This window comes from Dreissena polymorpha, chromosome 10 (genome assembly GCF_020536995.1).
Source record: "Dreissena polymorpha isolate Duluth1 chromosome 10, UMN_Dpol_1.0, whole genome shotgun sequence".
In the NCBI taxonomy this organism is placed as follows: Eukaryota; Metazoa; Mollusca; class Bivalvia; order Myida; family Dreissenidae; genus Dreissena; species Dreissena polymorpha.
The window spans coordinates 7744087-7770485 of NC_068364.1; the positions used below are offsets into that span (position 1 = coordinate 7744087).

Genomic DNA, 26399 nt, shown 5'->3' on the forward strand with positions numbered 1-26399 from the left:
AGACTGTAGAGACTTGTCTGTCAAAACAAACCAGGTCCTGATTTCTTAACAATTTTAAGTCACAATAAGCTCACTTTTACTAAATTTCAATGATACTTGCATTTATACTAATGTCTTAGAGACATTATTATATATCGAGTAAAATATGTGTGTCAGGTAATGATAATAATATTACTTTTGTATTGTAACCTTTATTTAAATGCGTTATATTTGACTGAATAATTGAGATTATTAAGCCAGTTGTCCTTTAAACTGGGTCACATAGGCTTAAAAAAAACGTGGACACTTTGTCAAATGAAAGAAAATGCTTTGTAACACTCTTAAGGCTATAATTTTGCCTAATCTTCATCTTGGCTTTGTTTTAAACTGGGTCAATGGGGTTTACAAAATTGGTCACTTGTGAAATGAAGTGAAAGGGTGTGAACATGTCCCCAAGTTAGATATGGTTCCTGTCTGTTTGGAAACATGGCAGCTATGAGGCAGGGCAGTTTTGCTTTTCTTGCTATAGTCTCAGGTGAGCGTCTTAGGGCCTTTGGCCCTCGTTTTCATCAAATGCATTTTTTGGTATTGTGAAAGACATTAACTTTACTTCAGTTCTATACTTGCGTCAGTTCTGTTAAATATCGATATTATCTGAATACGCTTTTACTTTGGTCCTAGTCATGTTGTCTGCCATTTTGATCTTGATTTCTAAAGGTTACATTCCATGTCTGACTGCTTATTTCATGCTGATATCTTGTTTCTTTTAACTGTTTTAAACAATAAATATAAATGACATGAGTAGTTTTTCATCCTTTTTCAAAGCAGAACAAATTAGTTTGTGTTTAGAAAATAGGATCTGCAGTTTTGGCTTAATCCTTTGCATGCTGGGAAATTTGCCGTCTGCTAAAATATCGTCTGCTGAATTTCTAAAATTGGCATTTTCTTTGATTTTCGGTGGCGTCTCATCTGGATCCAAACTGTTTGCAAATGCATTCACAATTCGGTTCCAACACTGAAAGAGTTAAGTACAACTTACAGTAAGATTTCCCTGTGGAGCTTTGCGAAGTTTACATGCCTTGAAAAAAAGCTAGGACATGTAATTCAAATTATTTGTTTTTTGCAAAACGTGCTGACATAAATTTTTCCAATATACTTTTTGTAGGCAATATGTTATTATAAATTATCCTCCTCCAATTTTAGTGATAAACAGTGGAACACCACTATTTTTTATTCCTTGTTACTTCAAACATTTTTCCGGGTCCTGATTTGTTTCCTTCTTTAATCAACTTAATTTTAAATTGTAAATTTAAATTTCTTTATTAAAATTTATCTCTATTTCGCACTAATATTTTGGTTCCAACAATGATTTTCATAACTTATCATGGGTGTATTTTTGTATGCAATTCTATTACATCATGAATAGATAATTATGTGTATATTAATATGAAGATTAATGAATACCATTAATGATATTCTTACATATTACAATGTAAAAAATTTGTGTTGAAGTTTTCTGTTTTCATCTACTTTTAACTGACCAAACCACGTTGAAAAAGCCATGTTAAACTGTATATTTTAAGTTGAAAAATCTTTGGGAATGAGATTCCTTTGCACTCATGGGCCCTGGGCAAGACAAGAATACTTGTGGACATCTTTTTGTTTCTGCTGCATCAATACATGCTTTCCATTGTAAACTTCTCTGTAAACCTATGATGTACTTCACTATCAAATCCTATGTCATAACTGTCTCATGAACATTACAGTACATTGCTTCATAATATTGCTAGCAACATGTTAGATTTATAAACTACAATCTTGTCAACATATTTTAGTGTTATACTGCCATTTTTTAGAGAAATTTATTATGACAGATTCAATGTTTGAATATAAATGTTTGACAGTCATTATATCAAACTGCTGAATATATGATGTAGATCATAAAATTAGCTTAATGTGCTGAAATGGGAACAGAGCTGCATAAAAAGTGAAATAAACTGTTATGTAATGTTGTTTAACAATAGAAATAGCGGAGCATTACATTATTTAACAAATGCAAATTCAGTTAAAAGGTACTTTAATGCCTCTGGTATCTTCATGTAAGGTTTTATCCATTATTATGCCCCCCCCCCCCCCCCCTTGAAGAAGTGGCGGTATATTGTTTTGCTGGATGTTGGTCGGTCTGTCTGTCTGTAGACCTGTAAGTTTCTGATCAATAACTTGTGAATGGATTGACCAAATGGCTTGATATTCCCTATGTGAAATGGTTTTTGCCAGTAGATTACCACTTTTGAAATTGGGGTCACTAGGTCAAGGTCACTGTCACACTTAAAGTGAAAATTGTTTCTGATCAATAATTTGGCTAGATAGTTCTTACCTGCATTGGCGTTGGACATTAGATGGCCGCTATTGAAATTTGGGTCACTAGGTCTAAGGTCAAGGTCACTGTAACACTAAGTGTGAAATTGATAAAAACTTATCTGCTGATTCACCGATTGACTTGATACTTCCCATGTACATTGGCCTTGGACAGTAGATGACACCTATTGAAATTCCAGGGGTCACTAGGCGAGAGGTCACTGTGACACTAATATGATAAGATTAACTCTTATGGTTAGTTTTGTTGCAAAAATTCCTGTGTCAAGGCCCTGTTTAGGGGGCATCTGTCTCAGACCGCTGAGCTCTTGTTTCATAAGTGTTAGTTTGAGTGACACTACAGGGCTTTTCTTCACCATTTTCGGAAACTTACTTATAATAATCTTTCAATAAGGCATGTGGGTGTCAAATTATTTTTTATCCCCCGCCATAGGCGGAGGGATATTGTTTTGGCGTTGTCCGTCCGTCCGTCCTTCCGTCCATCCGTCCGTCCGGCACTTTTGTGTTCGGAGCCATATCTTGGAAGTGCTTTGGCGGATTTCATTGAAACTTGGTATGAGGATATATATGGATAAGAGGATGATGGACACCAAATGGCATTGTAAACCATCTGTTAATAACGGAGTTATGGCCGTTTGAATCTTGAAAAAATACTTTTTTGTGTCCGGAGCCATATCTTGGCAGTGTTTTGGCAGATTTCATTGAAACTTGGTATGAGTATATATATGGATAAGAGGATGATGCACGCCAAATGGCATTGTACACCATCGGATAATAACATAGTTATGGCCCTTTGTATCTTGAAAAACTGCTTCTTTTGTTAGTCCAGAAAACTTTTGTGCCCATAAGTATATTGGCAGGGATATCAATTCAACGAATTTGCTTGTTCAAAGTAAAATGTGTATTAAGTATCACACACAAACGTCTTAAAACTCAAATAAAATAGAAAATAAAGAACAAAACACAATTTTGTTAAATGGTTTTTACTTCATAAGTCATAAATACACGGAACATTACTTTCATTTCCAAATATCCTAGTGTCAACCATCAGTTTGGAATCTTTGGGAAGGATTTTTGGAATAAAGAGAATTTAGGGGTATGGGAATCAATAGCTATATAGTAAGCTTAACATGCCATTATTAATGCGAGTATATATATCATATGAAAAAATGGTTCTGACCATTTCAAAATCCCCCACATTACACTATCTGATCTTGACCTTGACTTAATTTATCTATATGATAATAAAAGCTGCCATCTTTGAAACCAGGCTTAATGCGTGTACGTAAAGTGTTGTCCCAGATTAGCCTGTGCAGCCAGGGACAACACTTTCTGCTTAGACTCTATTAGCCTGTGCAGCCAGGGACAACACTTTCTGCTTAGACTCTATTAGCCTGTGCAGCCAGGGACAACACTTTCTGCTTAGACTGTATTAGCCTGTGCAGCCAGGGACAACACTTTCTGCTTAGACTCTATTAGCCTGTGCAGCCAGGGACAACACTTTCTGCTTAGACTGTATTAGCCTGTGCAGCCAGGGACAACACTTTCTGCTTAGACTGTATTAGCCTGTGCAGCCAGGGACAACACTTTCTGCTTAGACTCTATTAGCCTGTGCAGCCAGGGACAACACTTTCTGCTTAGACTGTATTAGCCTGTGCAGCCAGGGACAACACTTTCTGCTTAGACTGTATTAGCTCGTGCAGCCAGGGACAACACTTTCTGCTTAGACTGTATTAGCCTGTGCAGCCAGGGACAACACTTTCTGCTTAGACTCTATTAGCCTGTGCAGCCAGGGACAACACTTTCTGCTTAGACTGTATTAGCCTGTGCAGCCAGGGACAACACTTTCTGCTTAGACTCTATTAGCCTGTGCAGCCAGGGACAACACTTTCTGCTTAGACTGTATTAGCCTGTGCAGCCAGGGACAACACTTTCTGCTTAGACTGTATTAGCCTGTGCAGCCAGGGACAACACTTTCTGCTTAGACTGTATTAGCCTGTGCAGCCAGGGACAACACTTTCTGCTTAGACTGTATTAGCCTGTGCAGCCAGGGACAACACTTTCTGCTTAGACTGTATTAGCCTGTGCAGCCAGGGACAACACTTTCTGCTTAGACTGTATTAGCCTGTGCAGCCAGGGACAACACTTTCTGCTTAGACTCTATTAGCCTGTGCAGCCAGGGACAACACTTTCTGCTTAGACTCTATTAGCCTGTGCAGCCAGGGACAACACTTTCTGCTTAGACTGTATTAGCCTGTGCAGCCAGGGACAACACTTTCTGCTTAGACTCTATTAGCCTGTGCAGCCAGGGACAACACTTTCTGCTTAGACTCTATTAGCCTGTGCAGCCAGGGACAACACTTTCTGCTTAGACTGTATTAGCCTGTGCAGCCAGGGACAACACTTTCTGCTTAGACTCTATTAGCCTGTGCAGCCAGGGACAACACTTTCTGCTTAGACTGTATTAGCCTGTGCAGCCAGGGACAACACTTTCTGCTTAGACTCTATTAGCCTGTGCAGCCAGGGACAACACTTTCTGCTTAGACTGTATTAGCCTGTGCAGCCAGGGACAACACTTTCTGCTTAGACTCTATTAGCCTGTGCAGCCAGGGACAACACTTTCTGCTTAGACTCTATTAGCCTGTGCAGCCAGGGACAACACTTTCTGCTTAGACTGTATTAGCCTGTGCAGCCAGGGACAACACTTTCTGCTTAGACTCTATTAGCCTGTGCAGCCAGGGACAACACTTTCTGCTTAGACTCTATTAGCCTGTGCAGCCAGGGACAACACTTTCTGCTTAGACTGTATTAGCCTGTGCAGCCAGGGACAACACTTTCTGCTTAGACTCTATTAGCCTGTGCAGCCAGGGACAACACTTTCTGCTTAGACTGTATTAGCCTGTGCAGCCAGGGACAACACTTTCTGCTTAGACTCTATTAGCCTGTGCAGCCAGGGACAACACTTTCTGCTTAGACTGTATTAGCCTGTGCAGCCAGGGACAACACTTTCTGCTTAGACTCTATTAGCCTGTGCAGCCAGGGACAACACTTTCTGCTTAGACTCTATTAGCCTGTGCAGCCAGGGACAACACTTTCTGCTTAGACTCTATTAGCCTGTGCAGCCAGGGACAACACTTTCTGCTTAGACTGTATTAGCCTGTGCAGCCAGGGACAACACTTTCTGCTTAGACTCTATTAGCCTGTGCAGCCAGGGACAACACTTTCTGCTTAGACTGTATTAGCCTGTGCAGCCAGGGACAACACTTTCTGCTTAGACTCTATTAGCCTGTGCAGCCAGGGACAACACTTTCTGCTTAGACTGTATTAGCCTGTGCAGCCAGGGACAACACTTTCTGCTTAGACTGTATTAGCCTGTGCAGCCAGGGACAACACTTTCTGCTTAGACTGTATTAGCCTGTGCAGCCAGGGACAACACTTTCTGCTTAGACTGTATTAGCCTGTGCAGCCAGGGACAACACTTTCTGCTTAGACTCTATTAGCCTGTGCAGCCAGGGACAACACTTTCTGCTTAGACTCTATTAGCCTGTGCAGCCAGGGACAACACTTTCTGCTTAGACTGTATTAGCCTGTGCAGCCAGGGACAACACTTTCTGCTTAGATTCTATATTGTTAAGGAGAGACTTACTTAAAACGAAAATTAACATAAAACATAAATGTTGTCCCTGGTTTGCCTGAGAGGACTTGCATGGGCTAATCTGGGACAAGACTTTACACAAATTCATTAAGCCTCATTTTCCTAGAGAGTGACTTTTATACAATTTCAATTGCTGGTGTGCACAAGCTGGAGGCAAGTGACTGTCAATGGTGCTTTGCTCAATTAAGTATACTGATGCCTGGAAGTGGGCTTACATGTGTAAGTATGGGGGAGGCGGCAGCGACTGTATTCCCCCTTAAAGAATCCACCCACCCAACCTAGAAATCCTGGACCTCCCCAATATTCATGTAATATTATCCTTAGATTTGAAACATTTGCAGTTTTTGCACTTTTGCACAGTTAACGGACAGCTTTGATTTCATGCAGAATTTAATGATTGACATTATTAAATAGCAATCCGCAGTTAAGTGCAGGCCTACTCAAATGTAGCCATGTAAACAGAATTGTAAACAAACTTGTGTTTTGATAGTGCTATCTTAAAGTGCTCAGGTCTTGTGACGCCTATTTTCTTTGATGTTTCCAGCTTGAATTTCTTCTCTTAACCAATTTATTTGTCAGATTGCAAACAAGATTTCTGAGAAATATTTTGAAATATTCTATGCATAATTAAATTGTGCAAATGGCAAGAGGAAAAAAAAGGGCCTTGAAGGGCTGCAAATATCTGTCCAAAAAATATCATGAAAAACTCAATACGTCAATTTATTGAGGTCATTGTTGCAATTCTATAAGGTTACTGATTTTTAAATTGTGCATGTTTGTCATGAACATTGAGCTAATTGTGAATTTTGCTTGCTTTTTAATCAGTTAAAATACCCATTTTTAGCTCACCTGAGCACAACGTGCTCATGGTGAGCTTTTGTGATCACTTTTTGTCCGTCGTCTGTTGTCCGTTGTGCGGCGTCAACATTTGCCTTGTTAACTCACTAGAGGCCAAATTTATTGTCCAATCTTCATGAAATTTGGTCAGAAGATGTGGTTTTTAATGATATCTTGGATGATTTCGAAAATTGTTACGTTTGCTTGAAAAACAAGGCTGCCAAGTGGCGGTGCATTTTTCCTGATATGGCTATATATGGCTATAGTAAAATCTTGTTAACACTCTAGAGGCAACAGTTATTGTCTGATCTTCATAAAAGTTGGTCAGAAGATTCATCCCAATAATATCTTGGACGAGTTCGAAAATGATGCCGGTCGGTTGAAAAACATGGCCGCCAGGGGGCAGGGCATTTTTCCTTATATGGCTTTAGTAAAACCTTGTTAACACTCTAGAGGCCACATTTATTTTCCGATCTTCATGAAACTTGCTCATCAGATTTGTCCCACTGATATTTTGGACGAATTCAAAAATGGTAACCTTTGCTTGAAAAACATGGCTGCCAAGGGGCGGGGCATTTTTCCTTATATGGCTATATATATGGCTATAGTAAATTCTTGTTAACACTCTAGAGGTCATATTTATTGTCCAATCTTCATGAAACTTGGTCAGAAGATTCATCCCAATAATATCTTGGACGTGTTCGAAAATGATGCTGGTTGGTTGAAAAACATGGCCGCCAGGGGGCGGGGCATTTTTCCAAATATGGCTATAGTAAAACCTTGTTAACACTCTAGAGGCCACATTTATTGTCCAATCTTGATGAAATATGGTCAGAAGATTTGTCTTATGATATCTTGGATGAGTTTGAAAATGGTTAAGTTTGCTTGAAAAACCTGGCCTCCAAGGGGCGGGGCATTTTTCCTTATATGGCTATATGAGGCTATAGTAAAATCTTGTTAACACTCTAGAGGCCACATTTATATTCCGATCTTCATGAAACTGGGTCAGAAGATTTATCCCAATAATATCTTGGACGAGTTCAAAAATGATGCCGATTGATTGAAAAACATGGCCACCACGGGGGCGGGGCTATTTTTCTAATATGGCTATAGTAAAACCTTGTTAACACTCCAAAAGTCACATTTATTTTCCAATCATGGTGATTTCTGCCATCCACCTCACTCCCACCGTGGACAATTTTTTCGTGAGCGTGGAAAATCACCGCGATCGGAAGGTGTTTCCATCATGATAGATCGCGTCGACAGTGGCGGGTGTTATCGGGAAATCGATCTCACGGTGGACCACCATGATCGCGGTGGACCACCGCGGCCTTGGTGGTTCGCGGTGAAATACAGGTAAATGTGAATGAACATGTATATTTTGATATTGCAGATCGTATTGCAGGCCGTTTGTCTGGATACCGCAAGCTATACGTGCACAAACGAGAAAGCATTTCCGTAATTTTAACAAAAACAAACAATTCTTTAAATAAACAACAAATAGATCTTCACGCAGAAACTGTAGAAACAAAATATAAAGTACATCACGCTCAATGTACGACATGTCAAATGATTCTGGCACGAGGGTAAACAATAGAAAATAATAACTATCTTAACAATCAAGTTACAATGTATACAAATGTACATACAAATGTGACAAAATATTCTAGAACTTTGCAAAAATTATACGATCTTCAATATCGAAATATACATATTCATTCACATTTACCTGTATTTCAAAACGAACCACCGAGGCCGCGCAGGTCCATCGCGTTCATGGTGGTCCACCGTGAGATCAATTTCCCGATAACGCAGAGACTGACACCGCAATTCGCCACAGCAAAATCACCGTGTTCAACGGTGTATCGTGGTGAGATAGTAATTGTCCACTCTGGGCTGAATCACGGTGATGCCATGTGGATGGCAGAAATCGCGCTAGACGTTGTGTATATGACTATAGTAAAACCTTGTTAACACTCTAGAGGCCACATTTATTGTCCAATCTTCATGAAATTTGTTCAGAAGATTGGTCTCAATGATATCTTGGATGAGTTTGAAAATAATTATGTTTGCTTGAAAAAAATGGCTTCCAAGGGGTGGGGCATTTTTAACCAGTTTTCCGAAGGAAAAAACTGGTTATTAGATTGGCGAATGCGGGCGGGCGGGCTGGCTGGCTGGCGGGCTGGCGGGCTGGCTGGCTGGCGGGCTGGCGGGCTGGCGGAATAAGCTTGTCCGGGCCATAACTATGTCGTTCATTGTTAGATTTTAAAATCATTTGGCACATTTGTTCACCATCATTGGACGGTGTGTCGCGCGAAATAATTACGTCGATATCTCCAAGGTCAAGGTCACACTTTGAGTTCAAAGGTCAAAAATGGCCATAAATGAGCTTGTCCGAGCCATAACTATGTCGTTCATCGTCAGATTTTAAAATCATTTGGCACATTTGTTCACCATCATTGGACGGTGTGTCGCGCGAAATAATTACGTCGATATCTCCAAGGTCAAGGTCACACTTTGAGTTCAAAGGTCAAAAATGGCCATAAATGAGCTTGTCCTGGCCATAACTATGTCATTCATTGTGAGATTTTAAAATCATTTGGCACATTTGTTCACCATCATGGGACGGTGTGTCCCACGAAAGAATCACGTCAATATCTCCAATGTCAAGGTCGCCACAACTAAAAATAGATTTAAAAAAAAAAAAAAACTTACAAAGGGGGTTAATTTTGTTTGGTCATTTCAAAAGTTCAGTTTGAGTTTTCTCCCTTTATCAGATTTTTTTTTCACAATGAAAACCTGGTTTTGTGACAATTTTGTCCCTTGTTCCTTGTATGGCTATAGTAAAATTTGTTAACACTCTAGAGGCCACATTTACTGTCTAATCTTCATGAAACTTGGTCAGAAGATTTGTCCCACTGATATCTTGGATGAGTTCGAAAATCATGTTTTGGTTGCTTTGAAAACATGGCCACCAGGGGCAGGGCATTTTTCCTTCTATGGCTATAGAAAAACCTTGTTAACACTCTAGAGGCCACATTAATTTTCCGATCTTCGTGAAACTTGGTCAGAAGATTTGTCCTAATAATATCTTGTTATCTCAGGTGAGCGACTTTGGGCCTTTTAGGCCCTCTTGTTTTAAAATAAACCTCACTTTAAACCTTTGATTGGTGCTTTGCCTTAAATAAGATGGATGTTAGAAAGAATTTTCAATTTATAATATTTCTTGAGTTTCAATATTCCTATATTACATAAACAGGTGGAGAAGATAATGGTCCCATAATATATTTGGTGCTGCATCATGCAAAAATGGCACTTTATGAAGCCCTATCATATGCCCCATGGCTCCAATGGATGCATGCATGCTGGCTTCAACCTGTGTCTTGTAACTCTAAATCCTTTATCAGATAGTTTGAACAGATGAAACCTGTTTGCATTGCGAGCCAGAGGCCACACTGAAGCCCATTTCCTTGAAGAATGATTACTTGGTGTCTTAGGAGGAATCTTGAGTACCCTCCCAAAGTGAGGAGCCAACCCAGACCTCTTGATTGCTGGGTGGACGCCTTATTCACAACTCAATCATTGCGAAGTTTTGACTTAATAACATGACTTATATCTCCATCCTTTGCGCCATTTTGTTTCTAACTTGTGTGGCTTTAAGTAACACATATCTCTTAAACAGCAAGATGAAGGAAAAGATTATGAAATTGTTCCCCAAATATTGTGTTCTCCACAACATTCAGGTGCATCTTCTGTGGGAAGTCAGAATTGTGATCATAAATCTCTAAACCTCTCCAGAACATGGGAAGTAGAAGCCATGCATCTTGCACACATCAGGGTGATATATACCGTTCTCATGAATATTTGTTCAGCATGGTTTCAAATCTGCCTTTTTTTTCTGTGGAATGATGTATTTCTTAGAAAGATGACATCTTCATTGCATCGGAGTCTGGAATCAGAATCCAGCTTTCCAGCTAAACTCTCTTGCATCTATGTTATAAATGAAGGCGATTAAAAAGGTATTACAAATTATGCTCTTAATTAATAATAATTTATTATGTACTCTTTTTGTAATTGAAAGAGTAATAATGGATACTGTTTAACGATGTTTTATTTGCATTTTCTTTATCATTTTCACACCAAAAAAAGACAGTTCACTTTATACCAATCAAGTATAAAACATTGTTTATAAACACATATTGTGATAATATAGTTGGTCCTTCTGATATAAAACTCATTGACATTGGTACAGCTTAAGCTGGGTTCCCACTGACGATCAGATCAACTCGATCAAGCCCGACCAAGCAGTCGGGTACTGATCTGGTTCGATCGGCATGAGTGGTCGGGGGCGGTCGGGTAGGTCGGCATTGATCGGGCTTCCTACCCCATATTTTTTGACATGTCAAAAAATATCGAGTAGCGGTCAAGTAGGAAATTGATCGAGAAGCGCTCGGAAAGTGGTCATGTATTAGTCGAGTAGAAGATCGAGTTGATCGATGGCAATCGAATTGACATCTTTTACACGACCTATACACAATCTGCTCGACCTCTACCCGAGTTATTTTAGATCACAACATGATCCACTCGAACTCTATTCGATTTGATGTACAGATTTACTAGACTGCTACCCGACGGCTACTCGACCGTACACAATCACTTCCAGATTGCTATTCGACCATACACGAGCTCTGTACCCGATCCGCTCGACCTCTACCCGAGCTATTTTTTATTGCTTTGTATGACTGTAGTACGACAATCACGATCTGGTCGTGTGAAGATCTGGTGGCGATCTAGCTAAGGTCCACTTGGTCGAGCTGAGATCGTATAGGGCTCGCGTATAGGTCGAGATTATCGAGCGGAAATCGGAAAGATGGTTGAGTGGACGTCGTGAATGAGTCGTGTGGGGGTCGTGTGTTATCGACAAGAGGTCGAGAAAAAGTCGTGTATACCTTTTTTTAGTCGAGCTTGGTCAGGTTTGATCGGGAAATTTCGATGATCAGGATGATCTAGTTGATCGGATCGGCAGTGGGAACCCACCTTTAGAAAGAATCTACCCTTTCATTAAAAAACAAACTATTGTTAGCCATACATGTACTGGGTACTGTTTTATCAATTATCTTAAGGCATATCCAAAACATTGACTGGATTCTTTAATAATATTCTTTAATTATAAACAGTATATTCCTGAAAAAAATTATTGTTAAAATACCTAGCAATACTCCAGTAATTATTAAAATTATTATATTATGGAGATACATGTGTGTAGCATTTGTGTTGTTTTTATTGTATGGTAAAATGTAATGTAATGATGATTAACAATGTTTAATAAAACTGATCCCTTGGTACCAGAAGATTGGACAATGGCCACACAGAGTTGAGACAGCTTGGCAAAAACTGGTCATTTGTTACGCCTTGTTAACAGGTCAAGCATATGGTCAAGAGTTTAATTTCTTCTTGGTCATAAATTTCACATGCCTAACGAAATGTTGAAGTTGATGGGAACATAAATTAACCTGCAATTTCAATGACATTTTTTGCTGTCAGGCGAAAAAAACACTAACAACAACCTTGAGCATAAATGGGCATGTGTTTCAGGTAATCCACTCTACTTAGTAAAAAAAGAAAAGATTTTAGGAAGTATTTTTTTCCCAACATGCTGATGGTTAGCTTTTATGATTGCCTTTTGACAATTGTGCTTGTCAACAAGCAACTTGTAAACACACTGTGACTTTGTTATTCATCATGCAATTTTTAACCATTTTTTCACCATTAAGTGAAGCCATTGCATGCATATAAAGGTCTCCCCACCTAAAAGGAAAGATTGTAGTAATGGTAGAAGGTGAAATTTGTTTTTGTTTTTAAACAGGGTGCTTGTACTTTAACTTGACATATGACCACCATGAGAGGAATTCATGATGCATATTAAATCCTAATCCATCCCTCAAAGGTCAAGGTCACCGTCTAATATAGGCTAAAGTACAGTTTGGCCCTAAAACATTTTTCTGGACTGTAACATTGTAATTTACAATTTTAAATTAATTTTCTAAAAATGTTCATTGAAGAGTTGTGCGAAATCTGTCTCCCTAACTCAGGTCAAGGTCAAACTTAAAGGTCAAAGGTTAAATTTTGCCACAAAACAACTTATCAAGCCTGTAACCTTTTCCATTCATCAAACAATTGTATAAGCATTAACCAAAACATTAACCATGTGGAGGTTTGTAACCCTTTTAGCAGTTGTTCAGGGCTCTTTAAGCTAAAGGTCAAACTTCTTAAATAATAACAAGAATTATTACCAATAAGTTTTACATGTTTCTGACAGGTATCTCGCTAGTTATTAAAACCATAAATGTCAAAAGTATTAAATATTAATTTTCTAGAAATAAGGTCAGACCTTTGTCCCAATAAGGTTCTTTCCTGGGTCATGTGTGGTCAAACACTCTGTGACAAGTTCAAATTGGAGAAAAAGCTTGTTTATACTTTTCAAGTCATATGTCACGAAACTTTGTTGAAATTTGTGTTCCATACTAGGGCAAATTAAAAACTGAATCCTTCTGGGGGTAAACACCTGGTCACTAGACTACTACCATATCAACAATATTTTCTAGTATCTTTAACTCATTTAAGTTGCCGAAGGGCACTTATTTGCAAGATTTTATAATAAATGTTGTTGTTTTTTGTAAAGTTATAAAAAAAACCATTATTGTCACATTCATAAACATGTTTTATTTTTTAAGCCATCTAATGTGTCAAAGTGGTGCTTCTATGTCAAGGTTATGATCTCCTTCATTTATTTTGCCAAATGTTTCTTTACAAAAGAATCTAAAAAAGAAAAGATTACATCTTGACACTACCTTACTTTTTTAGGAAAAAAATCAAACATATTTTTCCCCATGCATTTGCCTCACTGACAAATCATGAACTTGTAAGATGAGACAAGTGTGCATCTAACTAATTGTATCTCTGTTATCTGGAGTGCTGTTGTCACTTCATCTCCTTGTCATAACTAAGAATTAATGAACACTTGTTCATCTGGTACATTATTCAGTATTATTGCAATATATCACGTGGCGTGCTTGCTATTAAAGCTGTCATAATGTAACCATAATGATGATATTACATGACCAATTTACTATATGTAATAACTGATTGAAGAGGTTTGTTCTACTTTATGTGATCAACATTTATCATCTTTCAGCACATTTAATGAATCCATCAAACACCTGCTTTTGAAATCCATAAACATCAGATTTGTATGCAAATAACAATTATGGCAAAAACAGTGTCATAATTGTAAAATGGTCCACTTTACTTTCATCACAAAAAAGTTATAAGAATTTTATGCTTTAATGTGTAAAGTAAAGTAGCATTCTTTTCAGCTAAATTTACCAATATAGCCATTACAGAATTTGCAGTCACTGATTATTTGACTAATTGGAATCATTCTGCTGTACTTATGTATACAAATGTATGTAATGTATGTGATGGTCATATTTTATTTCCAAAAATGCCTTTCCTGAGGAAGTTTGACATAATTGTTATTGTCTTGTCTATCTTTCCTGTTTTCTCTCTCAATGACAGCTGCAGCAGATTTTAGTGTTTGTATAGACCAAACATTGCCAACCCTTTCCCATTCATATTAGGCAGCAACACTTTTACCTTGAATGTAACCTATTTTGGGCTTGGAATATTTTTAGCTATTTTGAGGCAAGAAAGATTAAACTGATTCAACCAAAGGCAACAGTGTTTGCCACAACTCTCAATTTCATCCTGACGCAGTTGTTGCCTTTACAAAATCCACCAATGGAATCAGAGCTACTTTTACCTTAACCTTATTTGAACTTTGGATACCCTCCATATGTGATAATTAAAGTAAGGTTAAGTACTGTTAGTTAAAGAACACCAACACAACTCTTTGATTCTTACATTGTGTTTATTAATGGCCATTCTCTATGGACCTATATGGCCCAACCTTAGTGTTGACCTTGACCTTGCCTAGAAATGGGCGATTCAGCACGAACAAGGGCCATGTGTGTTTGTCCAACACAAGTTCTTCTTTAGTTTTGACTTAGGCAAGTTCTAACTTGCAAGAATGTTCTACTTATCATTGGTATTGCTTAGTCAAAGATATGTCCTGTCAGATCTCTGCTGTTCAAAAGGAACGAAATTGTGGTGCGTTTTTGTGTTACCTTAATTTTAGTTAATTGATTCTTTGTTGTTGCAACTTTTTTTCAAAGAATGGGAGATGATAATGATCAATGTAATATTTGATACAAATGACTGCATCTGTCTGCTTATCAGTGGCTCAAACAATAAAGTATATTTGGGAGAGGGGGTAATGGGAAATGTTGGGTAATCTGTGTCAGACAGTTCAGTAAAAGTCACATAATTGTAACAACACCCTCTCTTGCCTTGTTCATGTCTTGGCAGCACTCTGGTAGGTCTGCAAGATGTTGGGTAATCTTTTGTCAGGCAGTGAAGGGAACATGGAGCACAAACCTAGAAATGAAATTCCCCACATGTCCCAGTAATCAGTCATGATTTATGCTGACAAGTCACTGTTACTTCTCACTGTTGACTTTCGATCAGGGAGCTTCTGTTCTGCTTCCTAATACCTTTGGTAAACTATTGTGTTTGCAATGGGTTATTTCATACATATGGTTTTATACCCATCCCTTTCTACAACAGATTTAGAGGAGAGTATACTTGCTTGATCAGAGAGGTCCCATTGTCTATAGATAAAAACACGTCTGACAATGTCTCCTACACAATATATAACAGTTTAAATGGTCATGTATTGTTCAATTTGATATGAAATTGTATCATGTCATGGTTTTTTCTCTTTTCAAGATTCAAAAATCATTTTTTACAACTGAAAATTTATATAAATAGCTACATGTATTACTACTTGTCATGGTCACATATGATTGCATGCATCATCAACTGGCATCAATAGTGGGGGGAGATAATCCCATCCATGTACATTGAGCAATCTGTGGTGGCCTTCTGGTAAACTGTAGTCAACTAACTATATGTACCTGATTGTATTTCAAGATTAAGCCACATTTTCATACACAGGTTCCAATGCATGAGCACATTTATCTGAACCGGAACAACACATTATTTGGATGTCATCGTTTCTTATGTGAGTGAATGATTGGGTACAGCAATCCATATGCATACAGACAAACACGAGTTCTTACCATACAGATATACTATACATTTATACTTTTGTTTAATACACTGTATTAAAAACATCAAATTTAGATTCTGTGTTTAACCATACAGTTTAATCACGAAGACCCTATACAGGGAATAATCTAGAATTTACTATCTACGAGTCCCTTGAACTCGCAGATTTTAGACAAATGAGTCCCAGGCCAAAATTAATGAGTCCACCTTGAAAAAGAATGGGTTCCAAATTTTGAAATATACCAAGTAATGACGAAAACGAGTCTTAATCACACTAGCTCAATACATGTAACTATATTTTGCATTAAACTTTAAAAAATCTCAAAAACATGTTCAAACCAAAAGAACAAAGGTTTATCACTATCTTGTTTGCCTTCACATAGGCTATAACATTATCTGTTTCATAAATGTAACCTGTTACAACATTTCAACTTGATTCAAGTAAATTATAATATTATTGTTAACATCCCAATTTTCGAACCTGATAATATTATTGATAATGTCCGAATTTCGAGCTGTTGACATTTTGGATTTAGCATTCAACACCTTATTTCGGAAGATTTTTTCTGTATTATTTATGACTTAGTTACAAAAAGTTAAAGCAGGTTTTTATCCGGGGACTCTAGAAAATATCATAACACACGCTATTTAAAAGGTGGATTCTAATTGGTTCGTATTATACAGCAGCTGCTCGACTAGAGCCAATCAAAAGTCTTGTTGCCGTCTTTAAGCCTCATTCGGTTAAACTCAGCGTTCATCGCTACACTTTTAACTCGTACCCAAGATGGTTCGTACTTATTGTGATTCGCGTATGCGTTAATGAATTCATTTCAGCAATGCGTCCGAGAGGACGCACATATTTAAAAACTATGCGTCTATTTCGATATTTGTGCGTCATAGACGCGGGATGCGCATGTAGATTATTCCCTGCCTATATTATATACATACGGAATATTTCGCTAGTCAATTGTTCCAAGAGTTTGTTTCACTCGAGTGGCTTGTGTGATGACGTATCACACGAGAGGCGGAGCCTCAAGTGTGATGCAAAATAGCACAAGCCACGAGAGTGATACAAACTCTTGGAACAATTGACTAGCGTAATATTCCTTTTATTATATACAACAACTAACGAAAACAGTTAACAAATGTATTTTTTACTTTAACAAAACTGACAAAACAATGACTAAAACAGTACGCCATAGTTTATTTAAGACGCGTATGAATACAGTTTATGTAAATTAACGTGTAAACATTCGAACCGGGAAAACACAGGTTTCAGACACGCTTACCTTAATGCCATCGTTAATCCAATTTTTATAACAATTAAGTTGACAACTTTAATCCGATGTTTATAACAAAAACGTTTAAACGATATGCACTTCCACTTCTATCTTCCATGTCTTTATCGAAACTTAGTTTAAACCACACTATTTTATTGTATTCCTATCGAAATATACATTTATGCATGATAAACACACACTCCAAAATACTTTTTTAACACATAGTTTACTGCTAAATAACACCAGGTCCGACATGTCGTTACAGAGTTTAGATAAAACTATTGTGTTTTGTCACAGAAATGACGTCACACGATGTACTACGTAATATATTTCGTAATAGGGTATGTAAGTCTCGTTATGTGACCGCCGATATTTCTATTTTCGGTGCGTGTAATGTGACTTCATTAAATGGGTCGAAGTAGTATGGTAATACGGAATTGGAAACAGCGAGTAGCGTAATACGGGATTTTTTATTTCAACGATTGATACAACCTGTATTTTGTTAAAAGCATTAAACATGTATATAATAAACAGTAATACATGAGTAACATTGTACAGTAATTTCAATCAGGTATTGTTACAGGTAGCGCATTACATGTATCAGCATAAGTAGACATTAATGCATCCCATACACATTGTTTTACCTCAGATATGAGTCTACATTGTGTACAACCATGCAGTAATATGTTATGTAGAATCATAATTCAATTATGCATACTGTTGAAGGAAGTTCAACTAACAGCAAAACAATACATGAATGTAAAAGGTTTTTAAGATTCAGAACTGATTATCCCCCTTAATAATAACCCTACATTTTCTTAAATAAGAGTTATTGCCCTTTTGTTTTTTTGTATAATGTAATTTTTCAGGGCTATATCTCAGATATGATACAAGATTTCAACAAAAAACTTCATGGGTGTGTAGAAATTAATGGGAAGAAGAGCCATGCACAATAACAATAACCATACACTTTCTTAAATAATAGTTATTGCCCTTTGTTGTTTTGTATGATGTAACTTTTCAGGGCTATATCTCAGATACGCCACACGATTTCAACAAGAAACTTCATATCAATGAAGAGAATTGCAGTGCATTAAAAACAACTACCCTACACATAATTATTTGTTTAGAATTATACCATATATCAAGAGATTAGCATTCATTTATAAACAAAAATTATTTGGCGGTGGATATCAATACAACGAAAATGGCTTGTTTTCCTATCAATTCCTTATCAAATCACTTATTAAATAAACTTATTCAAATTAACACTATTCACCACAACATTTCCTAACAGTAATTATACATCAGAAACTAATTTGTAGTGTTGCTATAATGTATATTCAATTATTACAACTAATTGCACAATTTAAACTGATAGAGCTTACCCGTAGGTAGCTTTGTTAAGCAGAACATGACTATCAAATTTTGTACAACAGCTGCTTTAAAGTTTGAAGATTTAAAGTCCTTTTGTGATTAAAAGTCCTGTTGTAGTGTTTGTTATTTACAACATTTAATCTTCCTTTTATCAGGTGGAGGGCAATGCAGTGAAGAAGAAGTCATCTACCAATCAAATCACAGCTCAGGTTTAAATTGACCAATCAGCATCATGGCAATACTGAAATCTGGCCTCAATCCAGAATACTCAGCTATACCTCAACAATCTGATGAGCTCATTATTGAAGAGCTCAACAGAAATGGTCACATACATATACCAACAAACATGGACAATTACGGGCAAAAACTAAACGGAGATATGAAATCAAACGCAGTTGGGGATATCCAATATGTGGTGTCTCCGAAATACTCAGATGCGGCAACTGCTCAGATTCGAAATGAAGGTCACACCGACCATGATTCAGGGGAAACCCGGTGTGGGTGGGGTCCATTTTCACCGGCAATGTGTCAGCGGTTTCGAAACCCGAAATGGATATGTTTCTGGTTGTGCTGGGCGGGCGCCCTACAGGTAAGAGACAGTTTTACTCAGTCTTTAATAGAGCTTTGTCTTTGATGTTTGCTTTTCAGCACAAACCTGTAGGCAATTTAACTGACCAATTATTGTTTATTGTGCAAGATCACAGTTGCAAGCATGTTTTACCAAGAGGCAGAGTAAAGTCAAGGTCACTGCATTATTACATCACTGGGCCTTGCCTTGTTCAATGTTTAATATCTGGGAAGCCTACATTGAAAATTATGAGGATCACAACAAATGCTTCCTTAAATTCTTGAATTCTGAAGTAAGAACAAAACATGTGTTCAATGGAAACACAACTCTGATATTCAATTCTTTTATGGAATATGCCCACTCATATGAGTATTAAAGCATTTGCTGAGAATATTGTTCCCTTTTACAATTAATTGCCAAACAGTATGCAGAATATTTGAAGCACATATTTGCAGAATATATTTAGCAAGTACAGAAATTGGAACAAGATAAGCAACCAATTTTCAAACAGTCTGCAAACACTGTTGATGCTGATAGAACAATGCAAACAGAATACAAATACTCTCTGAATAGTGCTTGCAAATACTTTGCAAATAAAATGCAAAGACAAAAAAGAACTAGCAAAAAGATTACAAACGCTCTTCAAGTATAAACCAAAGAATGTTCTCTAATTGGAAATCAAGTCTTTAAATCGTGATGTTTTTGAAAAAAACAGAGTATTGAAAAAAATCATTAATATACAAAATGTAAACTTTCAGGGTCATTGTTGATGTCCAGATCAAATGGCAAGAATGTACCCAGTCTTGTATCTTAAAAATGTACCATGTCTTAAATGTTTTTTTCTGAAATAGTGAGGCATTTCAATTGCAATTTTTTTAATTTGCTCATAAGTGACATGAAATGTTTTATTGTATCAACTCATTTTAAGAATAATTGATACCAAAGCACATTATTAAAGCAAAAACAATTGTATTGTACTAAAATTGATTTGATTAAAACATGGACACAAAATTCAATATATTCCATGTAGCCAAATTTCATTTTCTCTCCTAAGATTTGATATTGAACAATTGGGAAAACATGTCTAGCTTTTCAGTATTTTAATATTCTTCCTTGATACTTCAAAAGTTGGTTTAAATGTTAAGATTAGCTTTGCAATTCCGTTGCATAAAAAATTGAAACAAACTCTTTACTTAGTGTTTGGATTGCAAAACCTTTGCAGTCCCTTAAGTAATAAAGTATTATTTTTTATAATTCTTTGCATGTGTGAAAAATGTTTGCAGATAATATGTTCAAATAGTCTGCAAATATATAGCAACTTATTCCTTTAACAGAAGAGATCTTAAACATATTCTGCAAATGTATTTTTTCATGAGATCATGTATGTAGTGTTAACATAATATATACATGAGTTTTTGTGATGAAATTGTACCTCTGCATACATACTTTGGGACCGACTTGTCCATACAGATTTTGCAAAGCCATAAACAATAGTTACGACAAGTGTAAATATTTTAAAAAGCTTGATCGAGAAATTATTATTGGTCAGGGACAAGCAAAGTGTCTATTTTTATTAGCTCATCTATTTTTTGAAAAAAATTATGAGATATTGTCATCACCTTGGTGGTCTTATAAATGACCACACCCTCACACTATAGCCCCCCTCAACCCCACCCAACCCCTCCACCCCCCCCCCCCCCCCCCCAATTTTTTTTTTGAAACATGGTTTAAAACAAAAATATTTATTTTTATTATTTTATTTTTGAAAGACTGTCCAACTATCCCACCCAAGAATCCCCCCCCCCCCCAAAAAAAAATTATTTTTATTTTGTTTTTGCATTTTTTTTCTTATTTTTGGAAGATATTGTTATAAATGACCACACCCCCACACTATACACCACTCTCCACCCCACCCATCCGTCTTTTTTGATTGAAGATAGTTTCCTTCACCTTTAAAAAGAAAAATAGATGAGCGGTCTGCACCTGCAAGGCGGTGCTCTTGTTTAAAACTTTAAAAAAAAACTCTCTTAGATACAAAAGTTTATACATTAGTTAAATTAGATGTAACATTATAACTATTTAATAGTCAAAAAGTCTGTGTTGCCAAAACATTAAGCAGCTAATATTAATATGATTTAATTTAAAGGGATTTTTGCTCAGATTGGCCATTCCAACACTTGCATTTTATTAAGCAGGAATATAATGTTCATTAAAAGAGTTTTACAAATAAGGCGTTATCCAGCAATGGATATAGTGAGAAAAGACGTTTGAACTACAGTATTGATACAAGAGTTTATAAATTAGTTCTTTTATTTAATAATTTTGAGAAATAATTGGGCAATATATTGGAAATATTGCAGAATTGCTAAATATTTCCAAACCCTATTAGTAGTGCCATTAGTGTAATAGTACCATTGTACACTGTGGACTTAGTTGACATGGATCACTGCAGGACAATGGCCTTACTTGACCACAGGCAATCCCTCTATGATAACTACCATGGGAGAGAAAGTTGTATTTAACTGACCAATTACTGTTTATAATTGAAGACTAGGTGAAGAGAACAATTCTGTGCCAGTTACTATTTTCCTGTTTAATGACATTTATTATCTTTTATGTAATGCTCATTTAACCCTTTTCCACTCAGAAGCAAAGTGAAAATGGCTATGTTTATACAGCATAAAACCAGAACAGCCTGCAAGTAACTCACAGTCTGTTCAGGTTTTATGCTGAAACTCGCAGTCGGTTCAGGTTTTATGCTGTTTGCTGCTTATCAGTATCTGAAGGTTGAAAGTGAAGCCTTTAAAATTTGAATCTAGTGAAAAAGGTTTTAAATTAAATTTAATTTTCTGAGGGACAACAAATGCGTCAAAATACGTATCTAAGTGGTAAAGGGTTAAACGCTTAATAACAGGAAAAATGTGCAGCCTGATAATAGGTCAACTGTAATATAAATGTAAGGATGGTCAACTGCCAGCATATATATATATGGAGAAGATCAGTTGAGTTATTATCAATATTTTGCCTACGAACCCTTTCAGACTGTTAAAAGGGGAATATCAATGAAGTAAAACAACATTTTCAAAATGAAGATTACATGCATTTCGTTGTATGTCTTAAATGCCCATAGACTCACAAAGTCAACAAATATTTTGCACAATATTTAGAACAATAAAGTTAAACATAAAACATAAATGTTCCTTATAGCAATAGCCAACATTTTAATGCTAGATGTGGTCTGGTAACATAGATTTAACAGGATACAAAATGTTCTATTTTGTTTTTTGCGGGGCAATATATTAAAGGCATGTTCATGTACCAAGTTATTGTTCGTGTGACGTATAAATAGATATCATTGGGGGAAATTTAAATGGAATATATTGTGCCACAAAAAAATTAAAACTAGCATTTTGTATCTTGTTAAATCTATTTTACCATACCACATTTTGCATTGAAATTTTGGCTTTTGCTACACTGATTTTTTATGGGTTAACTTTAACAGTATTATGCCATATTTGAATGGGTATCATCGAACCTTGCCGAAGATGTGAATCAAACAAAAATATCTTGTGTATTAGTATTCTTTCAATCAACTTCAGGGATATAAACTTACATTTTCACCAGAGTTGCACGCATTGTTCTTTCAGAACTATTTGTATAGATCACTTAGCAGTTCTCTGTAAGGATGCACATTTTACAGGCTCCTCCATTACGAGCTAGATATATGCCTGAAAAAAGGGAACATGCTAGGGTTTGAAGGGCAAGATAAGTGACTTATCTAGACATAAGGCATCATGTGTCTCATAAGTCTTACAGCTTAACTGTAATTACTGTGATTGTTCAAACAAAAAAAACATGCTACCAGAACAGAACCAATTTGTAGTATCACGGTCAATTTGCTTCCAACGAGGTGCAGGTAGAGAAAACATGGCATTAGGCAAGCCAGTGCAGTGCTCATGGCTGGTTTGAGTGCTTGCGCACTGTTGTTTTGGTTGGTGCTGGGTCTACCGTATATTCATGATAGACACACTCCCGATGCACTCTTATAACAAATGTAAATATTCACTTTGTTGAAATTTGTTCAATGGACATCTTACAGACCAAAATGGAACCTCTAATAAGGAGATTGCATTGAAATAGATCACACGATACAGATATTGTTTGTTTGGCAGATGAATGAGTGAATTAATAAGGGATTGGGCTGGCATAAGGGTTCAAACCCGTGCAATCTTTTCACGCCAAATTTTCAATACCGGATTTGGAGTCTCATGGGTAGTAGCCTTAGCGCAGTTGGTAGAGCGCTGGTCCCCAAATCTGAGAAGCCAAGGTTCTGTCCCTGGCCAGCCCATATTTCTTGTGAGGAGATTGGTGAAAATATCCTTTGAACTTCCATTCCTTCCCTCCCTCTGAGTCAAGGGCTGTGTTCAGTTACTGGCATAAGTGTTTGCACTTAGACCTGGTAACCCAGCCATCCCGAGAAAAGTGCACGCTAGTTAACTGACCGGGTCATGTGATTGAAATATTGTTGAAAAAGGTGACAAATGCAACGAAACAATTAACTAATAATGTTCAAAGGCAGGGTAAGTTGTTTATTATAGGGAGGCGAAAATGTGTTTGTAAGGGAAAAAGGGATCCATAGTGTTAATAAGCGAGGGTGGGTGCAGGTGATGGTTATTATGATCAGGGAAGGGGACGTATTTATCAGCAAGATGAATTTATTAGGGAGCAAGGTATATGGCAGATGAAGATGGCTGTATTGATGTGTGTGTTCATGTCTGGTGTGAGTCCATGTGCAGGAGTGTTTAAGTGTGGCACTGGAGCTGCTTCTAAATCTAGGTCAGGTTTGTTTGCATCTTGCTGATAAGGGGCTAATCTTGATGAAACAGGCTTAAAGTGCTTGCATGTTATATGGCTGAGTTAAGCATTGGAAGGGATATTTTTTTAGGGGGCTTTTGGTTTATATAATACTTGAAGCTTTCAAATTCAAATATGCACTTTTATTTTGTTCTTTGTGCAAAGTTTACTTTTGAAGCAAAAAAATCTTACTATCACAATTGTGCTACAAGATAATTCAGTGCTGTCATTTTCCAAGAGATCAATTTAATCAATATCTATGCAATCTGATCAATCTTATGTATATGTGTCCCCCTCGTGATATCAACATTTGCAAGTTTAATTTTCCTGAAATCAAACAAACAACTGTCTGACAATCTTAAATGAGGAATTTGATAAGCAATCAATTAATAATTATGACCATCTACTATTATTACATTACTGGAATTATCTTCCCTATTTTCATTGAATCACTGTCAATATGGTATGTCAATTATATTATTATTTTATTGGCATATGAAAGACTCTTGTTATCCAATTTATATTTAACACTCGTGTAATGAGTAACATGGTAATAATGGAAACCATTTTGTTTTTGTTCTGCTGATTAGAAATACAGTTGTAAAATTGTTGACAGCATCTCCTGAAATGAAGTTGTCTATATAAGTTCTGTGATTTCTTGTATACTGTTAATAGTATATTACTGACAGGTGGAATGCAGGCATTGATAAAAGCTGTCAATACTAGTTAGGGTACCATGAAAGTATTGCATGCATTCTCATGGGTTAATGTATTAGATTCTGTCAAATATCAAATTCCTTGATAATTATGGCTGGGTTGATATATTTTCCATATGAATCTTGCTCAGGACCGGAACCTTTCCCCAAGAAATCTTTGTAAAATGCAACAATAAAAACTTCACTATCATAACATACCATAAACAATAAATGTTTATTTAATGAACACAATCTGGCTGTGCTATGCTTTTTTGTTCAGTGTGAATAGTTTATTGACAGGCTGGAATGCAGAGGTGATAAAAGTTGTTGATAGTCTTACAACAACTTTTTGTGATCTCTGATAATAAAGAAATGAGTAATGGTTGTTGATGTTTCCGTCTGATTTTGCGTAAAAAATATAAAGGCATACATGACATATGCCTTAAGTTAGGGATGTTCGTCCCACCCTCCCAACATAATATGATTTGTGCTGACATACTTTAATCAAAGCGCTGAAGGCACTGAAGTTGTTCGCTGTTGTCGTCCTTGTGTGCATTGCACAGGCTAATCAGTGTGCACAGGCTAATCTTATTTGACATGCATTAAACCCCGTTTTCCCTGAAAGCAGCCAATATGTACATATTTAAATGATAAACACTAGACTGGCGAATGTCGTCTTTATAAGCTGGTAAATACACTCATTGAGTAGTAGAGCAGACGTTTTAAGACGCTCCTAAGCATTCTTATCTGCAGTGCAGACAGGCAGCGGTTATCGTTCCTAGCATAGTGGGTTACGGTTCTTAGCGTAGCTAAGGCTTCTAAGCACATACTGATTTGCAAAACATGGTCTGTAAATTTCGTCGGCCGCTAACGCGACCAACTAAAAATGATGCTTGTCCTATAATTTACTATAAAATGTGTGATTTAAGATCAGCTGGTTAAAAAACTTACCATCACATATCTGCCTATTGCTTAAACATTACCCACTAGCCAGGTGTTGTTGTTAACGCCTGATCATTGATAAGAATTATACTCTCATTAGTTTTGACAAGCTGTCATGATAAAGCGTATGGCGTGGTTGCTTATATAATTATTGCTACCAATAGAAAACGCTACTGTTAGATGGTTTCTGCAACAATGCTTATTTCTTATGTGTTTTATGTTTCAAACTACGTCTTTAGGTGTCCCCCGTCCCCCCAAGAGGTCAAATGTCCAGACTATTTGTATGCAATGTCCCTATTTTGACCTGAAAGTGAAAACAAATTGCTTCAATAATGGTGATTCATTAAAATATGTGTTCTCTTTAAAGAAAGAGTTTTAAGAGCATTGGCTGCTACCCACCATGGGTAATCTCACAATATAGTGTTAATTAGGTGACATGGGTAGTTACATGTAATAAGATTTACAGCTTCAGTCAACAGAGCAGGTTTACCCCCATATCTTAGTGTGTCAAGCTCTTTCTGCAGTTTTACAATCCTTACTTGTGCTGCTTTTTAATGTGTTTGCAAAAAAACATGCATTCTTTTTTAACTTCTTCTACAAAGAGCATGTTGGCAAAAAAAATGCGGTCATAAATTTAATGCAACTGA

General features: G+C 36.8%; 1 protein-coding gene across 7 annotated transcripts in view; it reads left to right on the forward strand.

Moving 5' to 3' along the window:
• The window catches only part of LOC127848256 (solute carrier organic anion transporter family member 4A1-like), a 152308-nt gene that overhangs the window by 94759 nt on the left and 31150 nt on the right, over nucleotides 1-26399 (forward strand). For all 7 annotated transcript variants that reach the window (XM_052380601.1, XM_052380602.1, XM_052380604.1 and 4 more), the window contains one exon: nucleotides 18849-19282. In XM_052380601.1, coding sequence (XP_052236561.1) covers nucleotides 18926-19282 — 357 coding nt within the window. In that variant the 5' untranslated portion in view covers nucleotides 18849-18925. The remainder of the gene's footprint in view (nucleotides 1-18848; nucleotides 19283-26399) is intronic.